The sequence below is a fragment of the Arachis duranensis genome, unplaced genomic scaffold, assembly GCF_000817695.3.
Source record: "Arachis duranensis cultivar V14167 unplaced genomic scaffold, aradu.V14167.gnm2.J7QH unplaced_Scaffold_165934, whole genome shotgun sequence".
Classification (NCBI taxonomy): domain Eukaryota; kingdom Viridiplantae; phylum Streptophyta; class Magnoliopsida; order Fabales; family Fabaceae; genus Arachis; species Arachis duranensis.
This window is the reverse complement of record NW_026264258.1, coordinates 2,891,820-2,917,375: the sequence shown is the minus strand read 5'-3', so window position 1 is coordinate 2,917,375 and position 25,556 is coordinate 2,891,820. Positions and strand designations below refer to the sequence as shown.

The 25,556-nt window shown below is 29.7% G+C and overlaps 3 protein-coding genes across 7 annotated transcripts; 1 reads left to right on the top strand and 2 right to left on the bottom strand.

Moving 5' to 3' along the window:
* Positions 1–2,716: 2,716 nt before the first annotated feature.
* Positions 2,717–5,358, top strand: LOC127739589 (uncharacterized). Of its 2 annotated transcripts, XM_052256012.1 has the most exons (6): positions 2,717–3,077; positions 3,186–3,660; positions 3,703–3,760; positions 4,307–4,415; positions 4,490–4,810; positions 4,906–5,358. In XM_052256012.1, the coding sequence occupies exons 1-6, from the start codon at positions 2,925–2,927 to the stop codon at positions 4,921–4,923; spliced, it is 1,134 nt and encodes a 377-aa protein (XP_052111972.1). In that variant the 5' UTR covers positions 2,717–2,924; the 3' UTR covers positions 4,924–5,358. The 2 variants fall into 2 exon arrangements, with proteins under 2 accessions (XP_052111972.1, XP_052111971.1); XM_052256011.1 differs by having other exon boundaries at positions 3,186–3,760.
* On the bottom strand, positions 3,557–8,570 carry LOC107477175 (putative pentatricopeptide repeat-containing protein At1g68930). Of its 2 annotated transcripts, XM_021137380.2 has the most exons (3): positions 5,852–8,570; positions 4,739–4,896; positions 3,557–3,612 (listed from the first exon to the last, which is right to left on the bottom strand). In XM_021137380.2, the coding sequence occupies exon 1, from the start codon at positions 8,551–8,553 to the stop codon at positions 6,319–6,321; it is 2,235 nt and encodes a 744-aa protein (XP_020993039.1). In that variant the 5' UTR covers positions 8,554–8,570; the 3' UTR covers positions 3,557–3,612; positions 4,739–4,896; positions 5,852–6,318. The 2 variants fall into 2 exon arrangements, with proteins under 2 accessions (XP_020993039.1, XP_015952637.1); XM_016097151.3 differs by lacking the exons at positions 3,557–3,612; positions 4,739–4,896 and having other exon boundaries at positions 5,557–6,100; positions 6,220–8,570.
* A 1,086-nt stretch (positions 8,571–9,656) lies between these two features.
* LOC127743943 (transcription factor bHLH49) lies at positions 9,657–13,806 on the bottom strand. 3 transcript variants are annotated; one of them, XM_052256186.1, is made up of 10 exons: positions 13,463–13,806; positions 13,312–13,351; positions 11,793–12,648; positions 11,475–11,705; positions 11,312–11,377; positions 11,144–11,212; positions 10,838–10,921; positions 10,560–10,760; positions 10,339–10,426; positions 9,657–10,237 (listed from the first exon to the last, which is right to left on the bottom strand). In XM_052256186.1, exons 3-10 carry the CDS (start codon positions 12,588–12,590, stop codon positions 10,200–10,202), a joined length of 1,575 nt encoding a protein of 524 aa, XP_052112146.1. In that variant the 5' UTR covers positions 12,591–12,648; positions 13,312–13,351; positions 13,463–13,806; the 3' UTR covers positions 9,657–10,199. The 3 variants fall into 3 exon arrangements, with proteins under 3 accessions (XP_052112146.1, XP_052112148.1, XP_052112149.1); XM_052256188.1 differs by having other exon boundaries at positions 11,793–12,645; XM_052256189.1 differs by having other exon boundaries at positions 10,850–10,921; positions 13,463–13,795.
* Positions 13,807–25,556: the final 11,750 nt, after the last annotated feature.

Here is a 25,556-nt window from a genome sequence, read left to right as displayed (position 1 = left end):
AGGAGTATGTCAAGAGAGGTGTCAGTGAGGAATGCAAGGAAGATGATTGATGAAATGCCAGGGAGAAGACCAAGCACTTTGATTGCTGCTGGTAAGGCCATGATTCCAGCACCAATGATTGTTGTTGATAAATTGAACACTGACCCAACAAAGGATGCACCATCACCATTACCATCATCATAATCATGATCTCTCTTTGTTGGTAGCAATGGAGAATGTTCATTAGCATCATCATCATCAATGATGAGTTGCTTCTTTGTTCTTGTTGGGGTGTTGTTTTGCAGTGTCATGGTTATTGATGAATGAATAATCAATGAATGATTGAAGAAGCTTCTCTCTTTCTCTCTCTCTCTCTCTCTCTCTCTCTCTCTCCTACTATATTTATGCAATAGCCTCACATGTTATGGTTTTTATGGTTTTAGAACAAACAATCGTGTGTCTCGTGTTCAAATATCTATCAGAAATTTTAAAATATGTTCAATCAATATTAAAATAACCTCCAAAATCAGATATAAATTGAGTTACCTATTTTTAAATTAAATAATTAGACTAATTAAATTTATTATAATAAAATAATTAATTGCAATAGATAAATAATTAAATTTATTTATAATAATATAATAAAATTTTCTATGAGATATTAAATATGTATTTTTATACATAGTAACTAATTAGTGGCTAATTTTTTTATTATGTATACGTAGTATTATCGATTTTTTATTTTGTCTTTAAAATAAAAATATATTAAAAAATAAGGATTTATTTTTGTTTTAAAATAGCAGAATGGTAACAAAAAAGGAACAAAATATGTTTTGTTGTTGAAACGGATATGAACAAACAAAACTTTGCATTTTCTGATAAAAGTTGAAAGGGACAAGTTTTGTTTTGGGAGAAAAGCTAAACTGATTAATGGAATTATAATCCAACTTGTTCTTGTTCTATATTCTTATTTTGTTTCTTTAAAAGAGAGAGATAGTTAAATGAAGAAAATAAAAAATTTCCTGGAAAATTTTAAATTTTCATAAATCTTATAACAATAGAAAAATTAAATACAGATATTAAACTTTTTTTTCTTTTTCTTTAAATGGTATATTGTAATGATTAATCTCAATCTGTTTCCTTTTTCTTTCTTGAAGCTAAACTTTGCAGTTTGCCATGCTTGCATTCTTATCCTATACGGTTTTATGAAAGGGTTGTTGAATACTTGAATGGTAGCTGCCTATTCAGCCATTTTTTTATATTATTATTTTTAAGAGACATTATTTTTTAAGTCTCTTTCAAATAATTTTAAAGTTTTTATTATTTAATATTTAGTGAAAGGAATTAATTATTGTGAATGATCAAAAACAGTGTATTCCACTTTTTTTATGTATAAGCATGTGACATGTAAGACTTGAATATTCTAGAAAGAAATCATAATCAAAATAATATTCTATATATTGGAGACTAACTGTAATTTGTGAATTACCAAAGAATTATTATTTTTTGTGTTTTATACAAATATAAAAAATGTTTTGCTAAATTGAAAAATACATTTTGTAATTATTTTTTAAAATTTAGAATATAAAAAATAGACAGTATGATTTCAGTTATTTTAATTTTTTTTTTGTTTCTTTCAAAATTAGAAAACGGACATGCAATTTCACCACATAATAATTTTTTCAATTGTTAGAATATAAAAATCCGACAGTACAATTTTAAAATGGTACAAATTTTTTTAAATGGTAGAAATCGAACCATTTGATTTTACCCACCTAATATCATATTATTGTTATTCACCCCTTCTTCCAATATGTGTGATAATCACCCTTCTTGCTACAATATAATAATTAATTTGTGTGGAACTTTTTCTTTAAAAATGGCATTATATTTTTGTGCCGTGCAATTATGTATCTTTTAAAAATTGTCCGTCATTCAATTTTTAAAAGAGAGACTAAAAAACAAGTAACTTTCTATAAAAGATAAGTAACTTCTTATAAAAGTAGATATTTAAAATAATTAAATAATATTATTTAAATCAAAAGAGTGAATAAATACTAAAAATTTAAAGGATAAGTAACATTTCTTTTTTTTGTGTTACACTTACAGTATTTACTATGGACAGGGGCTATAGCTAAATTCTTTTACACCAAAGAATTTCCAAAAGAACATTGATGCTGGCCAAATTGCCAAAACATCTTTCATATACACTACTAGAATTCGAACTCTTGACTAGATCCTTAAACAATCTAATTAAATCTCAACTATCCTAGGTTTTGGAAACATGCCTCTTTTTTTTGTCGTTATATACTTAAAATACAGATTTTGGCCGGCAAAAGAAAGAGAATATTTTGGCCGGCAAAGGAATCAAGCAACTCACAACTTGGCCTGTTAAACAAAAACTTAAATCTCATTCACTTTTCCTAAATTAAATTCTTAAAGGAAGTATTTAATTTTGATACAGTGACAGTGTAAAATCGTCCAATCACATCTGTTCTTTTGGATGATCATTTACGGAATCAATATAAAAAGGAGTTATTTTAACTGATGTGAAATTACGTAATTACTTGTTCCATATATGGTTAGAGACTTGTTTTCCTTGTGTAAAGAACAACACAAAGAAAGTTGAGTGATTGAAGAGGCACAACATAGTTCCTCAAACTAGGTTAGTTTAATTCCTATAGCAGTTGATCTATATACTGTAGTAAATAACAGACATCTAAAAATAGAAAGCAGTTGATTTGCCGTCTCGACGAATATTTGCTATAATTATTAATTTGTAAATTGGCCTTATATAGAAAGGATGAGATAGCTTGGTACACCTTAAACATCATTCATGATGTGTATACATGATGTTGTGGACCAAGCAAGGTTAGTGTGCATTTAACTTCGAAGCACATTCACACAACAAAGAAGACACTCATTCAGATCAGAGTGAATAGAGAATGGCTTCATTTTCAGTAGAGGAATTCATAGGAAATGGAGTTTTGAAGGAACTGCTTCCTAATTTGTTGGAAGAAGGTTGGGAAGATGTGCCAACCCTTAAGGTTATGAATTCAGAGGATATGGATTCAATGAACATGACACAAAAACAAAAGGTATTAGCCATTAAACTCCTCTGAAACCTGCATTAAACTCTGCTACCACTATTTGAACTTCAGTAAATTTAATTTAAACAAACAACTTTTCATTTTCTTATGTTGTAGGAGGCACTTGGAATCAGGACATACCTGCATGATCGCGGACTGATGCAATATGCAGATAAGATAGAGGCCTGCGGGAGAAGTTTGCCGGAGCTTCTCAATTTAAGCACTATAGATCTTTCTGCTCAGTTTGACATGAAGAGGGGTCATATCGCCCGCTTCATAAACAGAACCAGATTCAGTGACCCCCACGGATTACAAGCACTCTCTGCTAGAAGAACCAGCATGAGCTACAAAGAAGATAGGATCCCAAAGCGCCTTTTATCTAATGGCTCCAATAGCATGATGAGATCAAATGAATACTCACTGGCTGAACCTAAGATTAAAGAAGGATATGTCTTCAAAGGGATTGTGGCTAGTGAGCCAGCTGATCCTAGAGCATGTGGCTGCGTGCAACCTCCTCCAGTCGTTGACCAAGTTGCTCCATATTCTGCTATTGAAAATATATCAGTTCAAAAGCTAACACCGGAGTATAAGATTGGCATGGAACCATTAGTGAAAACCAAGACTCCTCCAATGAAGGCTTCAGAACTATGGAGACATAAACCGGCTGTTTTCCTGTGTCTACGACGACCAGGGTATATTCTCACAGTTTTCCATTCATTGCAAACAACCTATTTGCATAATCATATGCTTGTACAATACATTCACATGAAGGACTTCAGACAAGTAGATGTTAGGATACACAAACATGAGACATGCAAATAAAGCAAAATTAAAACAACAACAAAGCTTTATCCTACTAGGTGGGGTCGGCTACATGGATCAAAAGACGCCAGTAAACCCTATTATCTATCATGTCTAAAGTAGGACAAAATATAATTTAAAGCCATGTGAAGATTTCTAACCTACGCTCAATACTTATAAATATGCTTCTGTTGTTTAGGTCTAAATTCTAATGTGATAAACCATCTCTTTCAAAAATAAAATCTATTAGGGGAAATCAATGATTATTATATACAGCAAAACCTCTCATGTTCTGTTGTCTTATAAAACTTAAGTTGTTAAGTGAAATCTATATAGTTTCATATCTAACAACCTACGCTTACTTATAAATTGTGCATTTCTATACATCATGTAAAATTGAAATTAGCTTCATGGTGTTCCTTAAACATGGGAAACAGGTGCATCATGTGTAGAGCAGAAGCACACAAACTTTTCTCCCAGAAGCCAATATTTGATGCACTTGGGGTTCAACTATTTGCTGTTCTTCATGAGCACATAGAGGCAGAGGTATTAACAGACTTCAACTATCACCATTTCTTCTATCAATCAACTTAAACTCACCTATTATTGCTGTGGTGCAGGTAAAAGATTTCTGGCCTAGATACTGGGGAGGTGTTGTACTTTTCGATCGGGGAAGGGATTTCTTCAAAGCTCTTGGAGGGGGCAATCTGCTCAAGGAAAAGTTCCTAACGGGATTTCTGTTGAATCCTCGAGCAATTTCCAATTACAAGCGAGCCAAGAATATGGGAATTCACCAGAACTTCAAAGGCGAAGGCGAAATAAAGGGTGGATTATTCATAGTAGGGAGTGGAAAGGGTGGAATCGCTTACCAATTTATCGAGAGGAACTTTGGTGATTGGGCACCCCTGGCTGAAGTCATTGAGATCTGCACTCAGATGCAGGTAACTAATCATTGTTTCCTCCTTTTCAATATGATTGTTGGTCGCTAATAATAGTTTTCTTTCGGATTTTACTATATTTTCTGAACCTGATGCAGAACCAACAGCAAGGTTAGAGGGAGTATAACCAGCCATCAAACAAATGCATTCACTATTTCACTAGAATTCAGTTTCTTGCGATAATTCCATCTCGACTACAGCCAGTATAATGTTCTTTGCACTCTAGAAGTCTGAAGCAGCTCAAGTAGCCTCAATTGAGCAACTCTATTTTGACTTCCAATATAAATTATGCAAATCAGATACATTACTTTTTACCTTTCTATCTCCTGCCTGCTGAAAAGTATGTACTTATAGAAATTGATGTTATATCATCTTAGGAACCAGGATGAAGTTGTGAAACTTCGTAGTGTTAGAAAAGGGTTATAAAGAGTGTTAGAGATGTAGAAAGAGGAAGCTGAGAAATTAGTCAATGAAGTCTAGTAGATCAGGAGATCTCTCATGTATCACCCTTTGCAGTTTCATATTCAGCACTAATACCCATTTCTTTAGCATTCTGATCCCAGATCTAACATATATTTCAGACTGTTTGAACAGAGTTGCTCAATTTAAATGAAGGAAAACAGAAAAGACTAAGAAAAGAACCAAAATACAACATCTTATCTGATTTGTGTTTATCAACTGCAACAAGAAAAAAATGTTGCGCTTACAGATAATGCAATTTATTTATTTATTTGGTATGCTCACAAACAAAGAAATTAAGTAAAGTAACATTAGTTAGTCTATAATAATAAAACTTTCTTCCACTAAGTTAGAAAACTGATAAATTAGTAAAAAAAATAATAATAATAAAGAACTCATATATTGCCCTATGATCATGGTATCATAAGCTCTTCAAATGGGGGGAAAAAATCAGATGTGCATTTTGGAGAAGTGAGTGTTTTCTGGCTTAAACCCGGGCCTTCCTTGAACAGGCCAGTGCAATCATTAACACTGTCAGCTGCCTCAGCAATAACAATATCTATAAGATTGAAACGAGAAATTGACCTCTAAGATCAGCATTCAGCAGTATCTATCCAAGTGGCCTCGTTGATAACGTAGCCTTGCCACTAAAAAGCCGCTCTGCCAACATGCCATTCCATGCCCAGATTGTGAGATTGTACCCTGGCTTCTGACTTGATCAGCATCTTTTAATGATATTGTACGGTAATAAGAATGTGCGTAGACTACATAGGTATCCTTCCTTGTGCTGTAAATTCAAATCATGGTCATATCAAGTCTCTTCCGTTCTCCCCCCTTCAAATTAAGACAACCAACAATGTTGAGTCATATGCCAAGTGAGGACCACAATCTGTCATCTAGTTCAAGTTTTTATAGAATTATAGGATAGCCAAAACAAATGCATTCACCCATACTTTTGAAGAAAGTGGTCTCATAAGTCTCAGTTATGCCAGATCTCGTGTTTCGTTCATCACATTTTGAAAGTCTGATAAATCTCTTTACACAAGTGGACTTCACCAAAAGTCTCCACAAGAACACGTTCCATCTTTAAACAAGTGGAACCGGGCAGCATCTCTCACTAGAATTTCCCTCTGGGTGATCTTAGATATATACTTAGTGGCATTGTGGCAATCCCCACAAACCCTCAAATTTTTAACTACTCGTATGGGAAGACCAGGAGGAATAAATACCAACCCAAAGGCAATAGCAAGCTTTTCACTATGATGATTAAGCATTCTTAATTTCTCTGAATCCCCAACATCATGCAGAACAGAATTCATATCAGGCACATATCCTTCTTGTATCATTTTGTCATGCAACTTTTCAAGCTCAGAATATATCCGATCCAAAAATGGATTTGACTGATCATCTGCAGAGAAAATGTATACTTGGTTCTTATATTTGATCCAGCTACATCCTGGTTCCTTTCGCAGTCCCTTATCTCTCATCCCTTTTCTTAATTTGGCAACTTCTTCCCATTCCCCTTTGGCTGCATAGATGCTGGAAAGTAAGATGTAGCATGCAGTATTATGTGGTTCTAATTCCAAGAGAGACTCAGCAGCCCACTTGCCAATTTCCATGTTCCCATGGAATCTACATGAACTTAATAAGGTTGACCAACCAATTCCATCAGGACCGAAAGGCATCCTATTTATAAAATTCCTTGCTTCATCTAATCTACCAGCTCGACTAAAAAGGTCAATCATGCAGGTGTAATGATCTTGAATTGGCGTAATTCCATGTTCCTTAATCATCGATTCAAATATCTGTTTTCCGTTCTCTACTAGTCCTGCCCTACTGCAAGCTGCAAGAACCCCGATGAAAGTAACCTTGTCGGGTTTCAAACCATGTGCTAACATTGTTTCGAATAACCTGATTGTTTCATCGGCTTTACCAAACTGTGCATATCCAGAAACAAGTGCTGTCCAAGAGACTTCATCTCTGAAGGTCATTTCATTAAAAAGTCGATGGGAGTCTTCAAGGCTCCCACACTTCCCATATAATGTAACTAGTGCATTGGAAACAGTAAGAAAAGAAATCAGGCCAGAAACCAGAGCCCTCCCATGAAATTGGGCACCCTCTTCTAAGCTTGCAAGGTTTGCGCATGAGCTAATTACACTCCCAAGGGTAAAATCATCTGGCTCGATCCCAAAGTTTTGCATATCGCAAAAGACTTTAACAGCTTCTTCACTATAACCATTCTGTCCATATCCCACCAACATTGCGGTCCAAGAGATAACATTCTTGCAGGACATCCTCTTGAAAACCGTTTCTGCTGATTTTATACTCTTGCATTTGCAATACATGTCAACAAGAGCACTGCCGACAAATATATTATCCTTATAATCAGTCCTAATTATGTAAGCATGAACCTGCTTGCCTTCTTGCAAAGCCATAAGACCACCACATGCAGTTAACACACTTCCAAATGTGTACTGATCGATCTCTAGATTTTCCAATCTCATCTCTCTGAAAAAATCAATAGCTTCTTCGTGCAACCCATTCTGAGCAGACCCTGTGATCATTGTTGTCCAAGAAATCGAATCCCTCTCTCGCATATCATAAAACAAACGCCTCGAATCTTCAATCCTACCACATCGCATAAGCCCCATCAACAAAGTATTATACAAAACCACATTCTTCTCTGACACTTCTTCAAAAGCCTGCCTTGCAGAAGATACCATTCCCATCCTCAAGTACATATTCACCAAAGGACTCCCAACAAAAACATAACACCCAAAACCGAATTTCACCACATGCCCATGAATCTGCTGTCCCAAATAGACACACCCCTGATCAGATGCAAGAATAAGCATCGTCGAGAGCGTGATCCTATTCAGATGGTACAACCCATCATTCAACATCAAGTTATAGGCCTTCACTGATTGGTCAAGGGAACCACAACCAGCATACCCCGAAATAAGGGAATTCCAAGACACCACATCACGGGTTGGCATGGCAACAAACAAGTTTTCCATCTCAGAAACATGACCCAGTTTTGAATACGCAGAAAGAATGCTGTTCCACGAGTATACATTCGGTTGGGGCATTTTGTCGAACACCGTACGTGCATATCTGATTCTGCCGAGTTTTGCATAAGAGCTGATGATGTTATTCAATAAGAATGTTTCTGGGTCTACGAAAGCCTTTATTATGAGGCAATGGAGCTTCTTGAGTTGGTTAATATTGCGGATTTCGCAGCAAACTTTGAGTAAAGAACAGTAGTAGTTGGAAGAAGAGGGTGGCATATTTTTTTTTAAGCGTTTTGTGGCGCGAAAAAATGGTGCGTGCTAAACTAAACCGAGAAAGCAAAGCTTTTATAGAAATTGTTTATTTTAATACATATTTTGACATTTTTGTCAAACATTTATTAAATTACATTTCTCACTCTGACAAATTTATTACATTACAATATATATGCATATTAATATTATGAATTTAATTATTTTGTTAATCTTTTATAATTTTATCAAATTTTGAATTAGATATTTATAATTAAAAATTTATAAATACATCAGTATACTAAACAAAAAATTATAATTAAATTTTTACTAATTAATCTTTAAAAAAAAGAAAAAATATCACACAATAGTTACAAAATATTCTATAATTTATCATACATCAAACACAAAAACAAATACTTTAAAAATATTTTAAATTTTTAACAAAAAGTTAGTTTGAAAAAACTTAATTAAAATTGTCTAAACTCAATTACAGTTTTAAACTATAAAAATTTAATTAAATATTGATAAAGAGAAATATTAGAGAACCATCAGAATTTATTATTTTTAATTGTTACTTTTAGCTATCAACTCAATTCCTTTAGTTTAGTAATCAAACAACGTACTTTACCTCACACTTTTAGATAATTGATGGTTAATTGATGGTTAAAAACAACAAATTCTAATAACCCTCTAGTATTTCTCTTGGATAAAATTATAAAGACTAACAAAATAACTAAACCAATATTAAACTATTGTATACATTTTATGTGAAAAAAATAATAAAATTTTATCTTATATAGTTTAGACATGTGAAAAGAAAATTAGCAAAACACCTTATTAAGAAGGTAGACAAATGACAAGTGATAAAAAAAGACCTAAAAAAATCATACATAAAATAATCAAAAGAGATATACGTTTTGACAATCTCACTATAAATATGATACATAATAGTATACAATTCCCTTATTTGATCCATATAATCGACCATACCTAATGGGATAAAACTTTTTTGTTATTGCAATAGTAGTAGTAGCAGTAGTAGTAATAGTAATACTGTAGTGGTATACATTTTGTCACACCATATGGAATTCAATGATACTCACATTGCAACAATGAAACATAGCTGATTTTTGGCTAATGTAGCAAACATTACTTTATAAATATGTGCAAGTAGCAAATAAGCATCAACTGAAAAAACCAGGAGCTTGTTACACCAATTAAAAAGGATAAAAAAGGGCTTTTGCTTTTGCTCATTCTGTTGATCAAACTTGGTGCAAAGCCACAAGAAACATTAAGAGTGGTAAGATCCCATCTTTGCATTCTGCTTAAATACATATTATACATTCAATGAACAAACTCCACTTCATCAAGCAGATTCCACTTCCAAACATACATTGAGGATATCTATTTTCGTGCTTGAAATGTAAAAAAAGAAACACAAAGGAACATCCTTCAATACTCCTCTAATTTCCTTCTATGTAATAATCTAGAGTCAGTTCCTTCTTGTATGTAACTCTGCCCTTCAAAGCCTTCATCTAGAAGGTGTGTTGCGGGTTAAATTTGATTCGATTCGAGTATCCGGCATTCTGTCTTGGTAACTTAGATCCGTCTGCTCCACGGTGTGCCGAATTGGCTAATGTACGAGGATGCATGGCATGAAGACTTGAACATCAAGGTTCAGTTTTTGTTTGACCCGAAGGCGCAGAACCTGCATCAACATGAAACGTCAAGATTTTTCTTAGCTTTTCATTGGCAAGAGTTATGTGCAAATTGGAAAGGTTCATTCGTAGGCAAAAAACCTTAACTTACCATCCAGGTCTTGGCAACTCGGAGGGGCAGATGTCGGAAATGTCATCTGTACAACGTTGTGAAGCTCGTCATCCCAGACTTCAGGAAGCTATTGCCATTCATAGAGAACATAAGAGATTGCGAAACAATCAGAAAAATCAACAAAATGCAAAGTTATTTCACAATTTGGGTCCTTAAATGATGTGTTGTCATTGCCTGTAGTGGAATAACTGAATAAGTACCTGATTTGGGTCCTTGAATCCTCCGCTCAAGTGCGCCAAATTTGGTTGAAGCGTCCGCCGAAGTATATCCGATGAATTTGCCATGCTAGGAAGAGTCGAATGAATAAGTCCTGGTCGAGATGGATGTAATGGCGGAAAAGCCATGGACAATTCTGGAGGAAACCCATGCGCGGAAGAAGTACCGGCCCGTTGCTGAAGAATCTGATGAAAAGTTCAGGTTGTATTGAGAATTTGAGATCAGTGATGTGTATACTGCCATGTGTATGTTTTAAACTCACCAAGAGACTTACTTCTTTAGCAAGCAATCCCTCAATATTAAAATCCATCCGCGGATTTACCGTGGCAAGTTTCATTGACAAAAACTGCCGAGAGGATGAAAGGGAGTGTCAACTTTAGCTCGAATAAATGCAAAACAGAGAAGGAAGAAAGAATACTTTAATTGTATAAAATGCTAGTAAAAGAATTATATGCCGAAATCATGCTAACAAAGAATCCAAAAACAACAGGAATTTCAGTTCCACGGTTCAACAATAACAGTTAAAAAATATAGGGAGAGAAGATACGTTTTCAATTTTCATCCATACCTCAACCTGTCTTTGAAGAGACTGTACATAGTTTATAATTTCGTCTAGCATCACCGCCTTTCCCGTGACCTACAAACATATCGAAAATGAAGTTTAAAGAAAGCTACACGCTAAGTCCTAACAAGGCTTTAGGTAGAAAAATCTTCCAGTCTCAAATTTTAGAGCTACCTTGCTGCATCCAGGTACAAGGTCTTGAAGAAACTTCATACGCTCGCTGATCTTTTCCCTCCTTACCTAGAGTTAGAATCATAATCATCGTACTTTAAAATTCTTAATCAAAATAATTCTTTTTTCCCACCATAGACATAAATGGTGTCTTAATATGTCTTACTCTCTCTGCAAGGCTGTGGCTATTTGTTGCTTGACCCCGGCGAGCCCTAACATGTATGTACTCCTCCTTAGGTGAATCAGATGCTTGAGAACCCTGCTTGGCATTCTTCCCGGACCCCTTGGTTGATGGAGTTGGTTGTTGCTCCCCCTTTTGCTGTCGACTCCCGGAATTCTCCTTCACGGCTGCACCAGGTTGTTCAGGACTTCCATCGACTTTATCTTTATCGGCATCCTGCAACACAAGAAACAACAGACTCACATACATGAATATGCATCAAATTTCGTAGCGAATTTGATAAATAGAGCTCAAAAACCATACTAGTCCAATTCTTTTCCTTTTCTTTGAGCTTAGTCCCTTATTCGAAGGCTCCCCACTTGTACACTCCAACATTGGGGAATCATCTCGGCCACTCGATTCGGCTCTATCTGATTCATTAGCAGAACCACCAAGAGCTTGTTTCCCTTCATCATGAGACACTGCAAGATTTTCACTTCTTTTATCATCCTGGAGAGTCATTTCTTTATCATCTTTCGCATCTTCAACTACATTCGGATCACTTTTATGAGATTGTCCTCCGAGTGCTGCTGATCTTAATCCATGTCCTAAAAGAGCATCCCCTGTTCCCTGCATTGTTCCCCCAATCCTAGCATAAAGGTTCATGGATTGAGGAATCCCAAATGAGTTCACCATGTCCACGGAATTCCCAGCGCCAAAGCACGAGAGTCTCGCAGCCCTCTCGATGAATCCGGAATCACTCGGAAACTGAGATAAACTCTGAGGAAGCATTGCTGGTCCATTAGGCAAGAAAGCATTGTTATCACCCTTCAACACAGAACTAGCATGGTTCCAACCCATTTCTAGTGTCCTATGATCATGACTGCCTCTACCGTAGCCGAATCCATCTTTTCCAATCACGTTCATGTTCGAAGAGCCCCCATTAATGTCACAAAATCCCAGGTTCTGGGAATTGGGGTGGTCCCAAAAGTTTGTAACATACGAATCCACCATTGAATTTGCAAAGTTCCCAACACCAAACCTCCAATCCGAAGCCATACTAGTCGAATAATTCACGCGATCCCGGTCTCTATCTACCTCGAAATTCTCTCTGTCTCCCATAATCCTTAACCAACACACTACCAACGAAAAACCACTAGCAGATCCTTTTCAATGGCTTCTAGAAGCAATCAAACAAAGAGAAAGCAGAAAGAAGAAACAAAAGTTAAAAATTGAATAGTAAGTTAAAAATTCAAGGAAATTAGACTAATTCATGAAATTTCCTCTTCAACCAAAGTTAACAAAACAATGATCACAATGATAAAACTTCAACAGTTCAAAGATGAAACTAACTCTTTTACTCTAGAAATTGAACACCATCCACAATAACAAGAACAAAACAAAGAGCTAGAGATATATACATATAAAAAAGATAGCAACTTCACTTAAATCAAACGAGTTCATAAACACCAAAAATTGAAAAGACTTTTAACACCCCAAGTGAAGTTCCCCAAAGATGTACTTTAAACTCACACGAGTTTGGCAGCTACCATTTCCAAAGCCAATCACTGAAACTTTGAAGGTACACCAAATTGTCATAAATGAAGGACCCTTCTACAAGGAGTAGAGAGGGACAAGAGGGCAATAAAGTCTCTTTCAAAAAAAGAAAAAAAAATAGAAAAACTCAAGTCAAATTAAATTAAACTAGAATCTAAAATGAAATTCAGATTGATAGTAATAATTTCAACATAAACAAAGAAAGCTGAAAAGAATCTCAACAGATATATATGCAGTCAATCTCAATTATGCAAAGGACATTGATTTCAGTATTAATAATAAGTACCTTCATTCAAACCCTAGTCAGAACCCTGCAGAACCAAAACCTGCAGGGAAAGGGGGAAAGAAAGAGAGAGTAATGAGATAAATGAAGCAAAATTTATAACTAAAAAAAAAAAAGAACACTCCAAAAACCAAAAGTAGGAAGAGAAAGATACCCCATTTCTGATTCTGTACTACTTTTGGCACCCTGTGCCTTCCATTCATTCAATTCCTTCTTTAATTTCTTTTTCTTTTTTCCCACTTAAAAAAATTGAAACTTTTATTGAAATTTTGGGACCCTTTTGGATTTCGTTGTGAAAAATCACTTGCTCCTACTTTCTTGTTAACAAACCCCTGCCATTCATTCACTGTCTATGGCAGCAACACATACAATAAAAAAGCTGTGATTTTTAGAGAGAGAGAGAGAGAGGAAAAAAGGAGGGTAAGAGAGAGAAAGGGTAAAACCAAACAGAAGTAAATGTTGCAGCTAACAAACCAATGTGTTAATGTGTGAAATTGGATTTTTTATTTTTTTCTGAAGGAGAAAAAAATAATAATAATAAAAGTGATTGTAATTTCTAAAGACCCTGAAGTTATACCCACTCCCTCTTTGTGCATTAAAAAGAGTGCTCATTCATGATTAACCACCGCCATTGCTATTTTATAAGTGACAATCTACTATATAGATTAGGGTGGTATAAAAAAAATATAAATTTTATTTATAGTTATTTTTTATTATTTTATTGTTATTCAAAATGTGAGTTTTATCTTTATTAATTTCTCTTTCATCCTATTAAAAAAAATATATATAAACTTACATCTATACCTTATAATTCACCATTTTATAATACTACTACTAAGTAAACCTTAATCTCCCAAATTAAGTTCTAAGCTTGAAGCTCCTCTTCCTAAGCTATAATATGGTATGATGTGAGATATGAATCATGAAGTTGTAGTGGTATGTATATTTTTACCACCAACTTGCTATCATCTTTTATGACAAAAAATTGAGTTGAGATAATTTTTTCCGCGCATATCTAGCAAATCGATGAATAATTTGTCGCAAATCTATATTTTATTTTTAAATTTTTATTAATTAATAGGTAAGATAAAATTTAAATTTTCGATATCTACTTAAACGAATAAATAACTACTCAATCAATTAGGGGTAAAACTAATATAAAATTTGAAAAAGGACCAAAATTTAATTTTTAAATATAAAGAGATTAAAATAAAAATTAAAAAAATAAATCAAAATTTACACACTGTTTTATAAAAGAAAAATTGAAATTTAGGGATAAAAAATTAAATAATCAACTACCTATTTTTTCGAACTAATCTAATTTTTTATTGAAATCAACACTTAAATCTTTTATTATTAGAAATAGTATTTTATTCTATGTTTATCAATAACTTGTTAGAGTAACTTGTCTCACTTTTCATTATTGAAATTTGAATTGTTAGTTATTCTGGGTTAAAATTCAATTGTTTGTAGAAAAAGTTGCTAAAATTTAAATTAAATTTTTATTCTAACTTTTAATTAATGATATTTGAACCGATTAATATATTATGAACAATGTTACATGATAAATAAATATTATTATTTTTTTATCAAAATTTGATTAGTAATAATTTATATATATTTACAAAAATTTTATATACAAAAAATATATAAATTTTTTTTTCTAAAGATAGTAGATTATATTTCATTAATTATTGAAAAATAAAATACAAAAATGTCCAAAAATAAGACAACATAATAAAATATAGAGATTTTCTAAAAGTACTATACTAAAGGTATTTATATTTATTAGAGAGTGTATATATAAATCAATACAACAGTTTATATTCATAATTTTGAAAATTTGGATACATAAATTAATAAAATTTATTTATTAAAATTAATTTAATTTTTATACTGATCAAATAATAACTAAAAATATAAAAAATTATTGGCCCAAAAATTTGTAATATTATATGGTAAAGATTCTTAATTAGATTTTGTTTTTAAACTTACAAAATAAAGGTGTGAATTAGATTGTTATTTAATATACTATCAAAGGTTTAAAGAGATATTAATAAGTCACTCATCAAAATATAATCAAATTAACACTAAGAATCAAGCATGTGTTTTTCGTAAGATATGCGGACATTTTTTTATACCAACTATAATAACTAACTATCTTTTGGAATAAAACTCTTTAGTTAATCTTTTGGACATTTTTTTATACCAACTATAATAACTAACTATATTAGGTTTTTTATGTTTTTAAGATATTAATATGAGAATGTTTAAAGATAATTAAAATTTATTATTTTTAGTTATTAATTTAATTTTTTAATTTAATACTTTAATAAATATTAATAATTAATTACTGACAAAAAATAATAAATTCTGTTGACCTTCCTAACAATTTTCTGTTAATATATGTGAATATTTCCCTGTTTTAAAATTACGGTGATATCTAGATCGTTATATCATTTTTTTAAATTTTTTCATATATTATTGTATTATATAGTGAAATTATTCAAGTATCAATCTTGTTCATGTGAGTTGAATTTTATTAACACATTAAATGTTTAAGTTAATATATTATAAAAAAATTATAATCAATTATTAATGTATTTTTTATACTAACTAATAGTGGCTAGAAATCAAAACTATAACAACAAGAAAAATTTTTTGACCCACTTGCATAGATAAAATAATGCTCTTGAGTTCTATCATATATCATGTCTATAAAGAGATCGTTTGTATATAGATTTTGTTTGACTATCTCATAGATGTTTTTTTTAGGTCTTTCTCTGTCTTTCACCACTTATTCATGTATCTTCCATCTCATCCACCTTTTTTTATTAGGTATTCTGTCGGTCTTCTTCTCACATGTCCAAACCACCTGAAACGTGATTCTAACAATATTTTTCACAATAGATGCTACTCTAACTCTCTCTCTCTCTTATATCTCCATTTCTTATTCTATATATCTGTATATGACCACTCATTTATCTCAACATCTTTATTTCTGCCACACTTAATTTATGTTTGTACTCTCATTTTGGCCGCCCAATACTCTGTACCATAAAACATAACCGATCTGATAGCAGTGTGATAGAATTTACCTTTAAATTTTAAAGACACTTTTTTGTCACATATAAAATCAGATGCACTCCGTCATTTTGACCAACCTGCTTGAATCTTATGATTTACATCATTTTCAATCTCTCCATTATCCTGTATGATACATCCAATATACGTAAAAAATTTTATTTTTTGTATGATGTTTTCTCTAATCTTCACATCTGTATTAGGATTTTTCCTTCGACGACCGAATTTACATTCCATATATTATGTCTTGCTACGACTTATGCGCAAATCATACACGGTTAGAACTTCTCTTCATAAAAACATGTGTAAACTAATTAGTAAAATACATAATTTCATGTTTTAAGTTAATCAAGTATGTTATGTATATATGTTAAAAATTAATAATTTATATAAAATATATACTGAAATATTTATATATAAATATATAATAATCTATTTTTAATATAAATGTAAGAAGTGTTTAATATATTTTGCAGTGTTTACTAGCTATTCGAATTTCAAGGGAGGTTGCTTTTGGTTTTGTCGAAGTCATTCAATGTTCAATATTTTAAAGAAGAGATAATCATAACAGTTTGGCTTGCAACTGACATTGCCAACTCTTATTCAGGTTTTTTTCTTTTTTTTTTTCATATCTTTTTTCCTTTTGATCTTATTACATTGTCCTTTTACTATTCCTTGAAAGAAGAGCTTTGCTATGAATATTTTTAATGAGAGTTTTGGTTGGTTTTGGTCAAGGCCCCCAAATCTAGCTGGGGCCATCTACCCCCATTTTTATTTTTTTTTTATTTTTTTTTTGCAGAAAAAAATATTTTAATAATACTACTAATAAAATGAAGTATATTAATTGCTAAAGAACAAAGTGATATGAGTCATGCACTTATATAGGGTTTCAAGAGAGACTAAATGAAATGAAACAACAAAAATAAAGATATGTAGATTCATTGTCTGTGGTTTTTAATTAAATGTGACAACTTAGCCATGTCAATGAACATACCCCCCTGTTGGTTTGTATAAATCTATATATGGAGATGAAATAAATCATTAACTAGTTTGGTCAATTCATGTCCAATATATAAATAACTGAAAATATAAATATATTTGGTGGTTCTTTATTTTCGTAGTTATCTTTGATAATGAACAAATTTATGGAGCCATAAAAGAAAATTTCCAAAGTATTTTACAATCATGAATTATATATGATATTGTAATTTTCCTATGATTTTAATTTATAGCAGATCTCCCAAAAGAGTTGCTATATAGCTTGATTTGAAAAAAAAAATATTGCACCATGTCATTATTGTCTTCTATCTGACTTTATTTTTATTATTATTATTATTATTATTATTATTATTATTCAAAGGAGATTATATTCTTCAAACTTAAGATGCATTTAATTTGTATTTGTATTTTTTATTTTTTGAAATTTATGAAAAAGAAATTATAATAACAATAGAGTTTTAAAAATAAAAATACTAAAAATAAAAATAAAAATAAACGCATCCTTAACTTGTAGTTTTCAAATGAGTATTATGTATTCAAGGCTGCATTTGTTTATAAGGACAGAACAGTAAGACACGAGTATAGAGATGCAAAATTTGTATTTGATAAATGAGATTTGAACAGAGATATTATGTTTAAAGACACTGAATTAATATATTTTGTGTCTATTTTGACAGAAAAAATACAAATGCACTAACAAGAAACACAATTTAATTATTTTTATAATTTTTTTAATTATATTTTTTATTATTATATTTTTTTTAAATTTTTTAAATAAAAAATGAGAATAAATTAAATTTTGTTAATTTGTTCTAATTTAACATCAAATAAAATATAAAAATATAAAATTTTATGTTTTTATTATTTTTATCTTATTTTCAGTATCTTATCTTACCTCGTTCTAAAAAATAAACGCAATTCAAGTTATGAGAGAATAATTAAATCATTTTTCTTTATTTATAACTTAGAAGTAGTTAGCACTCTTGTTTAACTTTTACAGTTACCACTCATCATGCGTTAACAACACTTAGTAATAGTGTTGCTAATTAAGTAGTAACAGTATGGAGCCTTTCATTATTTATAATATCCTTAGCATTTGTTAGGTATCGTTTTGTAATAATCATCATTAAAATATCAAGACATACATTATAAAGTGAACAATGTTACCTTTTAATCAAATTAATTACGTTGCAAACATATTGATACACCAAAAAAGGTGGTCAGATTTAAAGTTCTCATATTCTTCAAGCTCATTCTTGTAATGGAGCTTATTATTAATTAATATATACCTTTACTTGCATAGGCTTAACCTAAATTAGGCAAATTGTCCTAGCTAGTCCTTGTTGAGCCCACCACTTTTTCTTTTCTTAAAAAAAAAAAAATTATCGGTATTTACATTTTATTATTAGGAACTAAACTGACATGATTCAATCTTTTTAAAATCTTAAAACAAAAAATAAAAGTTTTTTAATAAAAAAAATTAGTTTGATTAGGAAGTTAATTTTTTTCATTATCCACATATATTTTTTTATTATCCAAAATCAATTTAAAAAGTTTTGATTAGAAACTAAACTAACTTAATTCAACGATTTTAAGGGACCACTATTAATTTTGGAAAGATGAACCATAAGATATTAGCAGCATTAATTAACAAACATTAAATTGCAGCCAGCATGCAATGATTTCTGATTATTTTATGGTGAGATTTCATGATATTTTAACCAAACCTATTGACCTAAAGTTAAGGTTCTAATATTGGGGGCTACCCATGTATGCATATCATCAACCATGCATTGAACAATGAAGAAAGCAAAAAATAAATAGAAAAAATTAGAGTAAATTAAACTATCATTTTTGTTTTTAATATTTAGATTAAATTTTATTTGTATTTTTAATTTTTAATTCGTTCTATTTGTATTTTTAATGTATGTAAAAGTGATTTAATATTATTCTGTCATTAATTACACATCATGAGTTTTAGTTAGAGTTCTGAAAATTTTTTTTTTTAAGTTAGAATACAAATGTCTAGGAGACAAAATCGATGATTCACTTTGGATAATAGCTCATCAAAAATTAAAATTAATATCCGTAATATTTACATAATTCACTTTTTTAGAAATATAATTGAACATGAGCACAAATAGTGGGTACAATAATATTAAAATCGAATATATTTAAATAAGACCAAATTGAGAATAAATACATCTAAACAAAAATAATCGAAAAATACAATTTGATCTAGTAGTATAATTAATAATAAGATAATATTAAATTATTTTTATAAGTGTTAGAAATACAAATAAAACTATTTAAAGGTTTATTCCAAACANGTAAGAAGACAGCACTTGCAAGTAAACATGTCTACAAAGTTCTTATATATTTTAAACCAAAATTTGGACTGTCCCTATTTTTCCTCCCATGTCATTATTAGTAGGATGCATTGGGACTTGCATTCACAAAGATCTATGGTTTAGAATAATGGGAAGGAAAAAAAAAAAACTTAATTTGCCACACCGCTTTATTTGTATGTAAAAAACAATGCAAATAAAAATAAAAAAATCTAACATACATTCAACTCTTGCTCTTGCCTCTTGCCTCTTGCCTTTGAGTTAGACATTGCTTATAATGTAAAATGTGTGATGATATACATTACTAGTTATATTATTTTTAAATTTAAATTTATTTTTTTATTTAAATATTCATAGTCTAGATATATTAATTTTTTAAACATATACAAAAAACTTAAAGTATATCACTAATAACATATAAAAAGAAAAAAAATTCTATATAGAATCAATAAATAAGAGCATATTATAAGAAAAAAATTTAACTGATAATCTAGAAATTAGTAAATTAATATTTTTTAAGTTGATATTATCTAATATATAATAAGCAATGGAAATTGTACTTAATTAAGTTGAATAAATTAGTGGAAAATCCTGCTTTGGTTTCTTGATTATTATATTAAAAAAAATTTATATGATAACACACACAAATGAGTGCTTGGTATGAGAAAACAAATAATAGAAAAACAAAGGGAGAAATTTAAAAGACTCCATACAAAAATTCCAGCAGCCTAAGCAAAAGGGAGGAGAATTAGATTCCTTAATTAGTACCAATAAATAACTCATCCAATGAGGTGTTGCCACGTGTATATTAGCTATTGTTTTATATTTTTCCTTTTTGTTTCAGTTCCTATATATTGGAGTGGTTATTAATTAATAGATTGAGAAAATAAAAACTGAAATATTATTAGAAGTTACTAATAACTTTATAAACATAAAAGATTATCAATAGAGTTAACAAAAATAATAATTATGTATATCTTTATTAAAAAATTAAGTTTGATTATATGATGTAGGATGCATTTATATAATAATCTATAAATTTTTTTTTATAATTCAATTATAGAGTCATACTTTTTTTAGTTAATATCAGTTAAATTTTTTATTTTAAATTTTAAATTATTCAGAAAATAAAAGCTAAATTTTTTTATAATAAATAAAAATAATAAATATTAACTCATAATTAAAGGTTAATTTAATTTCTTCTAATTTATTTATTCATATTTTCATAAACTTTTAAAAATATTTAAATGCATAATTTGCTTTAATCTTAATATATAATACTATAGTAAGAGTTGGTTCATGGTTGGCAATTGGCATGGCTCTCCTTTTGGGAAAATGATTAAATATAGAGCAAGCAACCAAATCCAATTCAAATCAACATGGGATTCGAGATCTCTTAGCAGAGGCCTCCAATAATCCTTTAACCTAATTAATCAAAACATTGAGACATTGCTTATGATTACTCTTCCTCTTCCCTATTGTACAATAATTAATATTTAATATTAATTAAATTAAATCAAATATGGTAATGTTAGTAATTAATTAATTAACTAACATGTGGTTCATGACATAGAGTGAGATGTATATATTATTGTGTGTCCTGAAAATACCATCCAATGTTTTTGCTTTAATCATTTAAAGGGTATAGCATGTTTATTTGGACTTTTAATAATTATGATATTTTTTATTTGCATACTTTTTGCTAATAAAATGCATGTAAACATGCTTCTGATGTGGTCATATCTTTCATCTCTTCTCCCAAAAAAACCAAATTATTGATGTGATTAAAATAGCCAACATTTGCTTATTATTTAGAATACAAGGAAATTAAAGGTGCATTCAGCTTTTTTATTTTATTTACTTTTTTCATGAAATAATCTCTTATTTTTAGTAAAGATATGATTCATTATTATGAATGCTTTAATAGTGGGTGGCAGGAAGGTTTTCTTATTATTCCAGATATGACACTTTCTTTTGTGGATTATGTGCCCATAAATTAAAATTATTCATGATCATCATTCTGTTTATTTTGATGCTATTAGACTAAATATTGGATGTTTAATTTAATTTGCATATTATGTTTATATTTGAATTGAAGTTATGATTATGCTAAACTGAAAACTATTTAGTGCTTATGTATGTGAATATTAATATAAGTATAGTAAAATGTTAATCTGTCTCATAATAATCCAAAAGATTCTAGTAGTGATAGTTTGAAAGTTGTGTTTGAGACAGATATAATTAGATATATATTTACATTATATGTTGTTTAAATAATTCAATATGAAAAAGTTTAGGGACAGAATCTTTATTAAATTTTAGCCAGCATGCAACTAACAAAAGAAAAGTGAGTAATTTTACACTACTGAATGAAATCTCACACCATTAAAATTATCATTGATGACTACTTGATAACTACAAATCACAAAAGTTGCTGGCCCTTTAACACTCCTCGTTCAATAATGTTCATTAATTAGTTAGAAGTACTTGGAGATGATAATCAATCAATTAATTAAGTGAACAAAGTTTAATTACTTATTATATTAACATTTTTTTAATTGAAAAAACCTGACACTTTGGGGCCATAAATTGGTAGCAAGCAAAGCAAAGATATATGCATGCATGCATGTGTTAGGGTTTTTATGAATTTCATGTAGACTACATGATGAGACTTTAATAATTATTACTTCCAAAACTTTTTCCAATAACCCTTTTTATTAGGCATTTATTTTTAGAAAAATAAAAACCCTAATGTTAAATTCTACCGGAAAAATCCATTTTTTTTATTTATAAAATGACTTAAAAACTACAAATATATATATGAAAAATTTTCAAATATACTACTATATCGATATTTCATTAATTTTTATCCGTTATCTTAATTATATATATTATATATATTTTTTTAATTAAAAATTATTGAAATATCGATATATCGATATACTTAAAAGTTTTCCATATATATAATGTGCGTTCTCTCTTATCCATTTTCATTCTCTCATCATGTGAAAGTGAAAGTGATTTTTTAGATATGGATTGGGGGTCCCTCTATCCTTCTCCTAGCTCTGAGCAATTTCCTCATGATCAAAATCACAAGTACCTGCTATTCCAAATTCTTTTGTCCATAGACTCAGATATTAATGTTAAATATATCAAAATACATTAGTGTCACAATATATATATGAAAATAAAATTCAAAATATAGTTGACAATAATAAGTCATGTATATAGCTAAGGGTACACTTAGAACAAAAGTAGGATAGCTAAAACAAATAAAGAAATTTAGGTTGGTATGTGTCAATTCTTACTTAATCTTTTGCATAAATTATTGCACATCATATGATTAATTGATGATTGCTGAAATTTGTGGGTGGATAGAAGATATATAGAAGAATATAGACTAGGGGAAAAATCTAGTTTTTTTTTTTTTTAATCCCAAAATTTTGGTGCCTACTATGACCAACCCACCTACAAGGTAGAGCTTAAATAGTGAAAGTTATGTGATATTGGACATAAATTACTATTATCTTCTTCTTCAATATGGCTCACACTTGTAACCCCTATGTTTGTCTTTTTGTAGAAAATGGAGAAAGATGGCATGAGAAAGTACACCTTAGTGTCAATGTCATATTAATGATGAATTGTCAATGATCTATTTTAAATGAAATTTCTTTCTTTTTACATTATTTTTGGGTTAATACATCATATATAATAATATGAATTGAATTTAGATATATTATAAAAAATATTAAGTTATAGTAATAAATAAAACATAATATTAAAAAATATGAGTATTCAAATACACAAATATTTCATATCAAAATTCGAGACAAAATTATGTCTAAACGATATAATATAAATAAACAATATATAGCCTAACCTAATTAATGAATATATTATAACTGATTTTACAATTTAAACATGTAATCTTAAAGTTACACAAATATTACTAATTATGATAATTATAATATAAATAGATTAATTTATAATAACAAAATTATATGTACATGTACAGAATTTAAACTCTTAATACTTATTTAAATGTATTAATATATTAATCACTTGATTAACTTAAGTTTGTTCAAGTGACCTCTCTTATTGTTGATAATTAGAAGGAATATTTTTTTGGTGATTTAAACCTAAGACAAATATTATTACTAACTATGCCATGATAATTAAGTCCTAGAATTAAGGATTACCACCAAAATGTCACCAACCATATATAGCCTTTTCTAGCTCATGATGAGGCCATGTAATCATGTATGTTGACCATTGCATGTGCATCACAGATTAAAGCTGAGTCAAACAGTAACTAACAATAACACACTTGACCTAAAATTGGACAAAATTAATAACTAATAAACTCTAGAATTTTACATATCTTAAATTCTATATATAATTATCTAATTCATCATGCAGTTGATCTTATCTAGTTAGTAGAATATTGAATACTTTATTTTTATAAAATAACTATCTTCATATTTAAGTATCAGAATGTCGAGAACTCAAGATGGTTCTCCACTTTTCTTTGGTATTATCAATTAGCTAACCAACCTTATCTTTCTAAAGTTATTAATAACTTTTACTTCTTTTGGTACATTGAATAATAATGAGTTTCTTTCTAATAATATTAATCAAAATGCTCTTATCTTATAGTAAAAATAAATTAAATATTGATTCTATTAATTATTGCTATTGTTCTTGGTAAAAGCTTCTATAACTTTTGACCAAAACCTAGTTCAGAGTTCCAAATTACACAAGAGTACGTCAAACACATTAATATGTTTATTATTTGGATTTATTAATTTTGGTAGCAACTAAAATCCAAAACGGATTTAGAATTGAAAAGTTAGTGAGGGATCTGTAGGGGGTGTTGGATAACTTTTAATTTGGTAGGCTTTCCTTAAATGTTCTTATATTAAGATAGTGACAATGTGACATCCTTTTCAGCCTTTGGAATCACTTTTTTATTTTCTTTTGATGGTATTTTTTAAGTTAAATAATAAAAAAATTAATTTATAATAAATTTAAATTTTATTATTAACTAATAAATTATTATATATACAAAATAAAATTTAAACTCCTAATATTTATTTAAACAAACCGACTAACTCAAATTTATTAATTACTCTTCTAGTCTTCTATGACAAAATCCTTGTATATTTTGAAAAAGACTCTTTACAATTCCATATATGTAATATTTAATTTGAGTATGTATTATATTGAACCGACTCATTGTATTGAATTAAGTTGTAGCTTCTCTATGTTTATAACTTCATAAAAATCTCAGTAAAAATTCATTCAAATATGAGTATATCCTACTTTATCCATTTTGTATTATATATCTGAAATTATCACTTGGATTGAATTGAAATGTTGTTTTCATCACTTAAATTAATCAAAGCTTCACACTCAATCCGATGGTAATGGATGGGTTCGCTTGTTATACAATAGAAAGTATATATATACTTCTATGACAAAATCCTTGTATATTTTGAAAAAGACTCTTTACAATTCCATATATGTAATATTTAATTTGAGTATGTATTATATTGAACTGACTCATTGTATTGAATTAAGTTGTAGCTTCTCTATGTTTATAACTTCATAAAAATCTCAGTAAAAATTCATTCAAATATGAGTATATCCTACTTTATCCATTTTGTATTATATATCTGAAATTATCACTTAGATTGAATTGAAATGTTGTTTTCATCACTTAAATTAATCAAAGCTTCACACTCAATCCGATGGTAATGGATGGGTTCGCTTGTTATACAATAGAAAGTATATATATATATATATAAGAAATTCTTT

Coding starts and splice junctions, on each gene's coding strand:
- LOC127739589 (XM_052256011.1), top strand. CDS start 2,925: ATGGCTTCATTTTCAGTAGAGGAATTCATAGGAAATGGAGTTTTGAAG. Junction 3,078..3,185: donor ACATGACACAAAAACAAAAG/GTATTAGCCATT, acceptor CTTATGTTGTAG/GAGGCACTTGGAATCAGGAC. Junction 3,761..4,306: donor CTGTGTCTACGACGACCAGG/GTATATTCTCAC, acceptor CATGGGAAACAG/GTGCATCATGTGTAGAGCAG.
- LOC107477175 (XM_021137380.2), bottom strand. CDS start 8,553: ATGCCACCCTCTTCTTCCAACTACTACTGTTCTTTACTCAAAGTTTGC.
- LOC127743943 (XM_052256186.1), bottom strand. CDS start 12,590: ATGGGAGACAGAGAGAATTTCGAGGTAGATAGAGACCGGGATCGCGTG. Junction 11,213..11,311: donor TTGTACCTGGATGCAGCAAG/GTAGCTCTAAAA, acceptor ATATGTTTGTAG/GTCACGGGAAAGGCGGTGAT. Junction 10,427..10,559: donor GATTCAAGGACCCAAATCAG/GTACTTATTCAG, acceptor GAATGGCAATAG/CTTCCTGAAGTCTGGGATGA.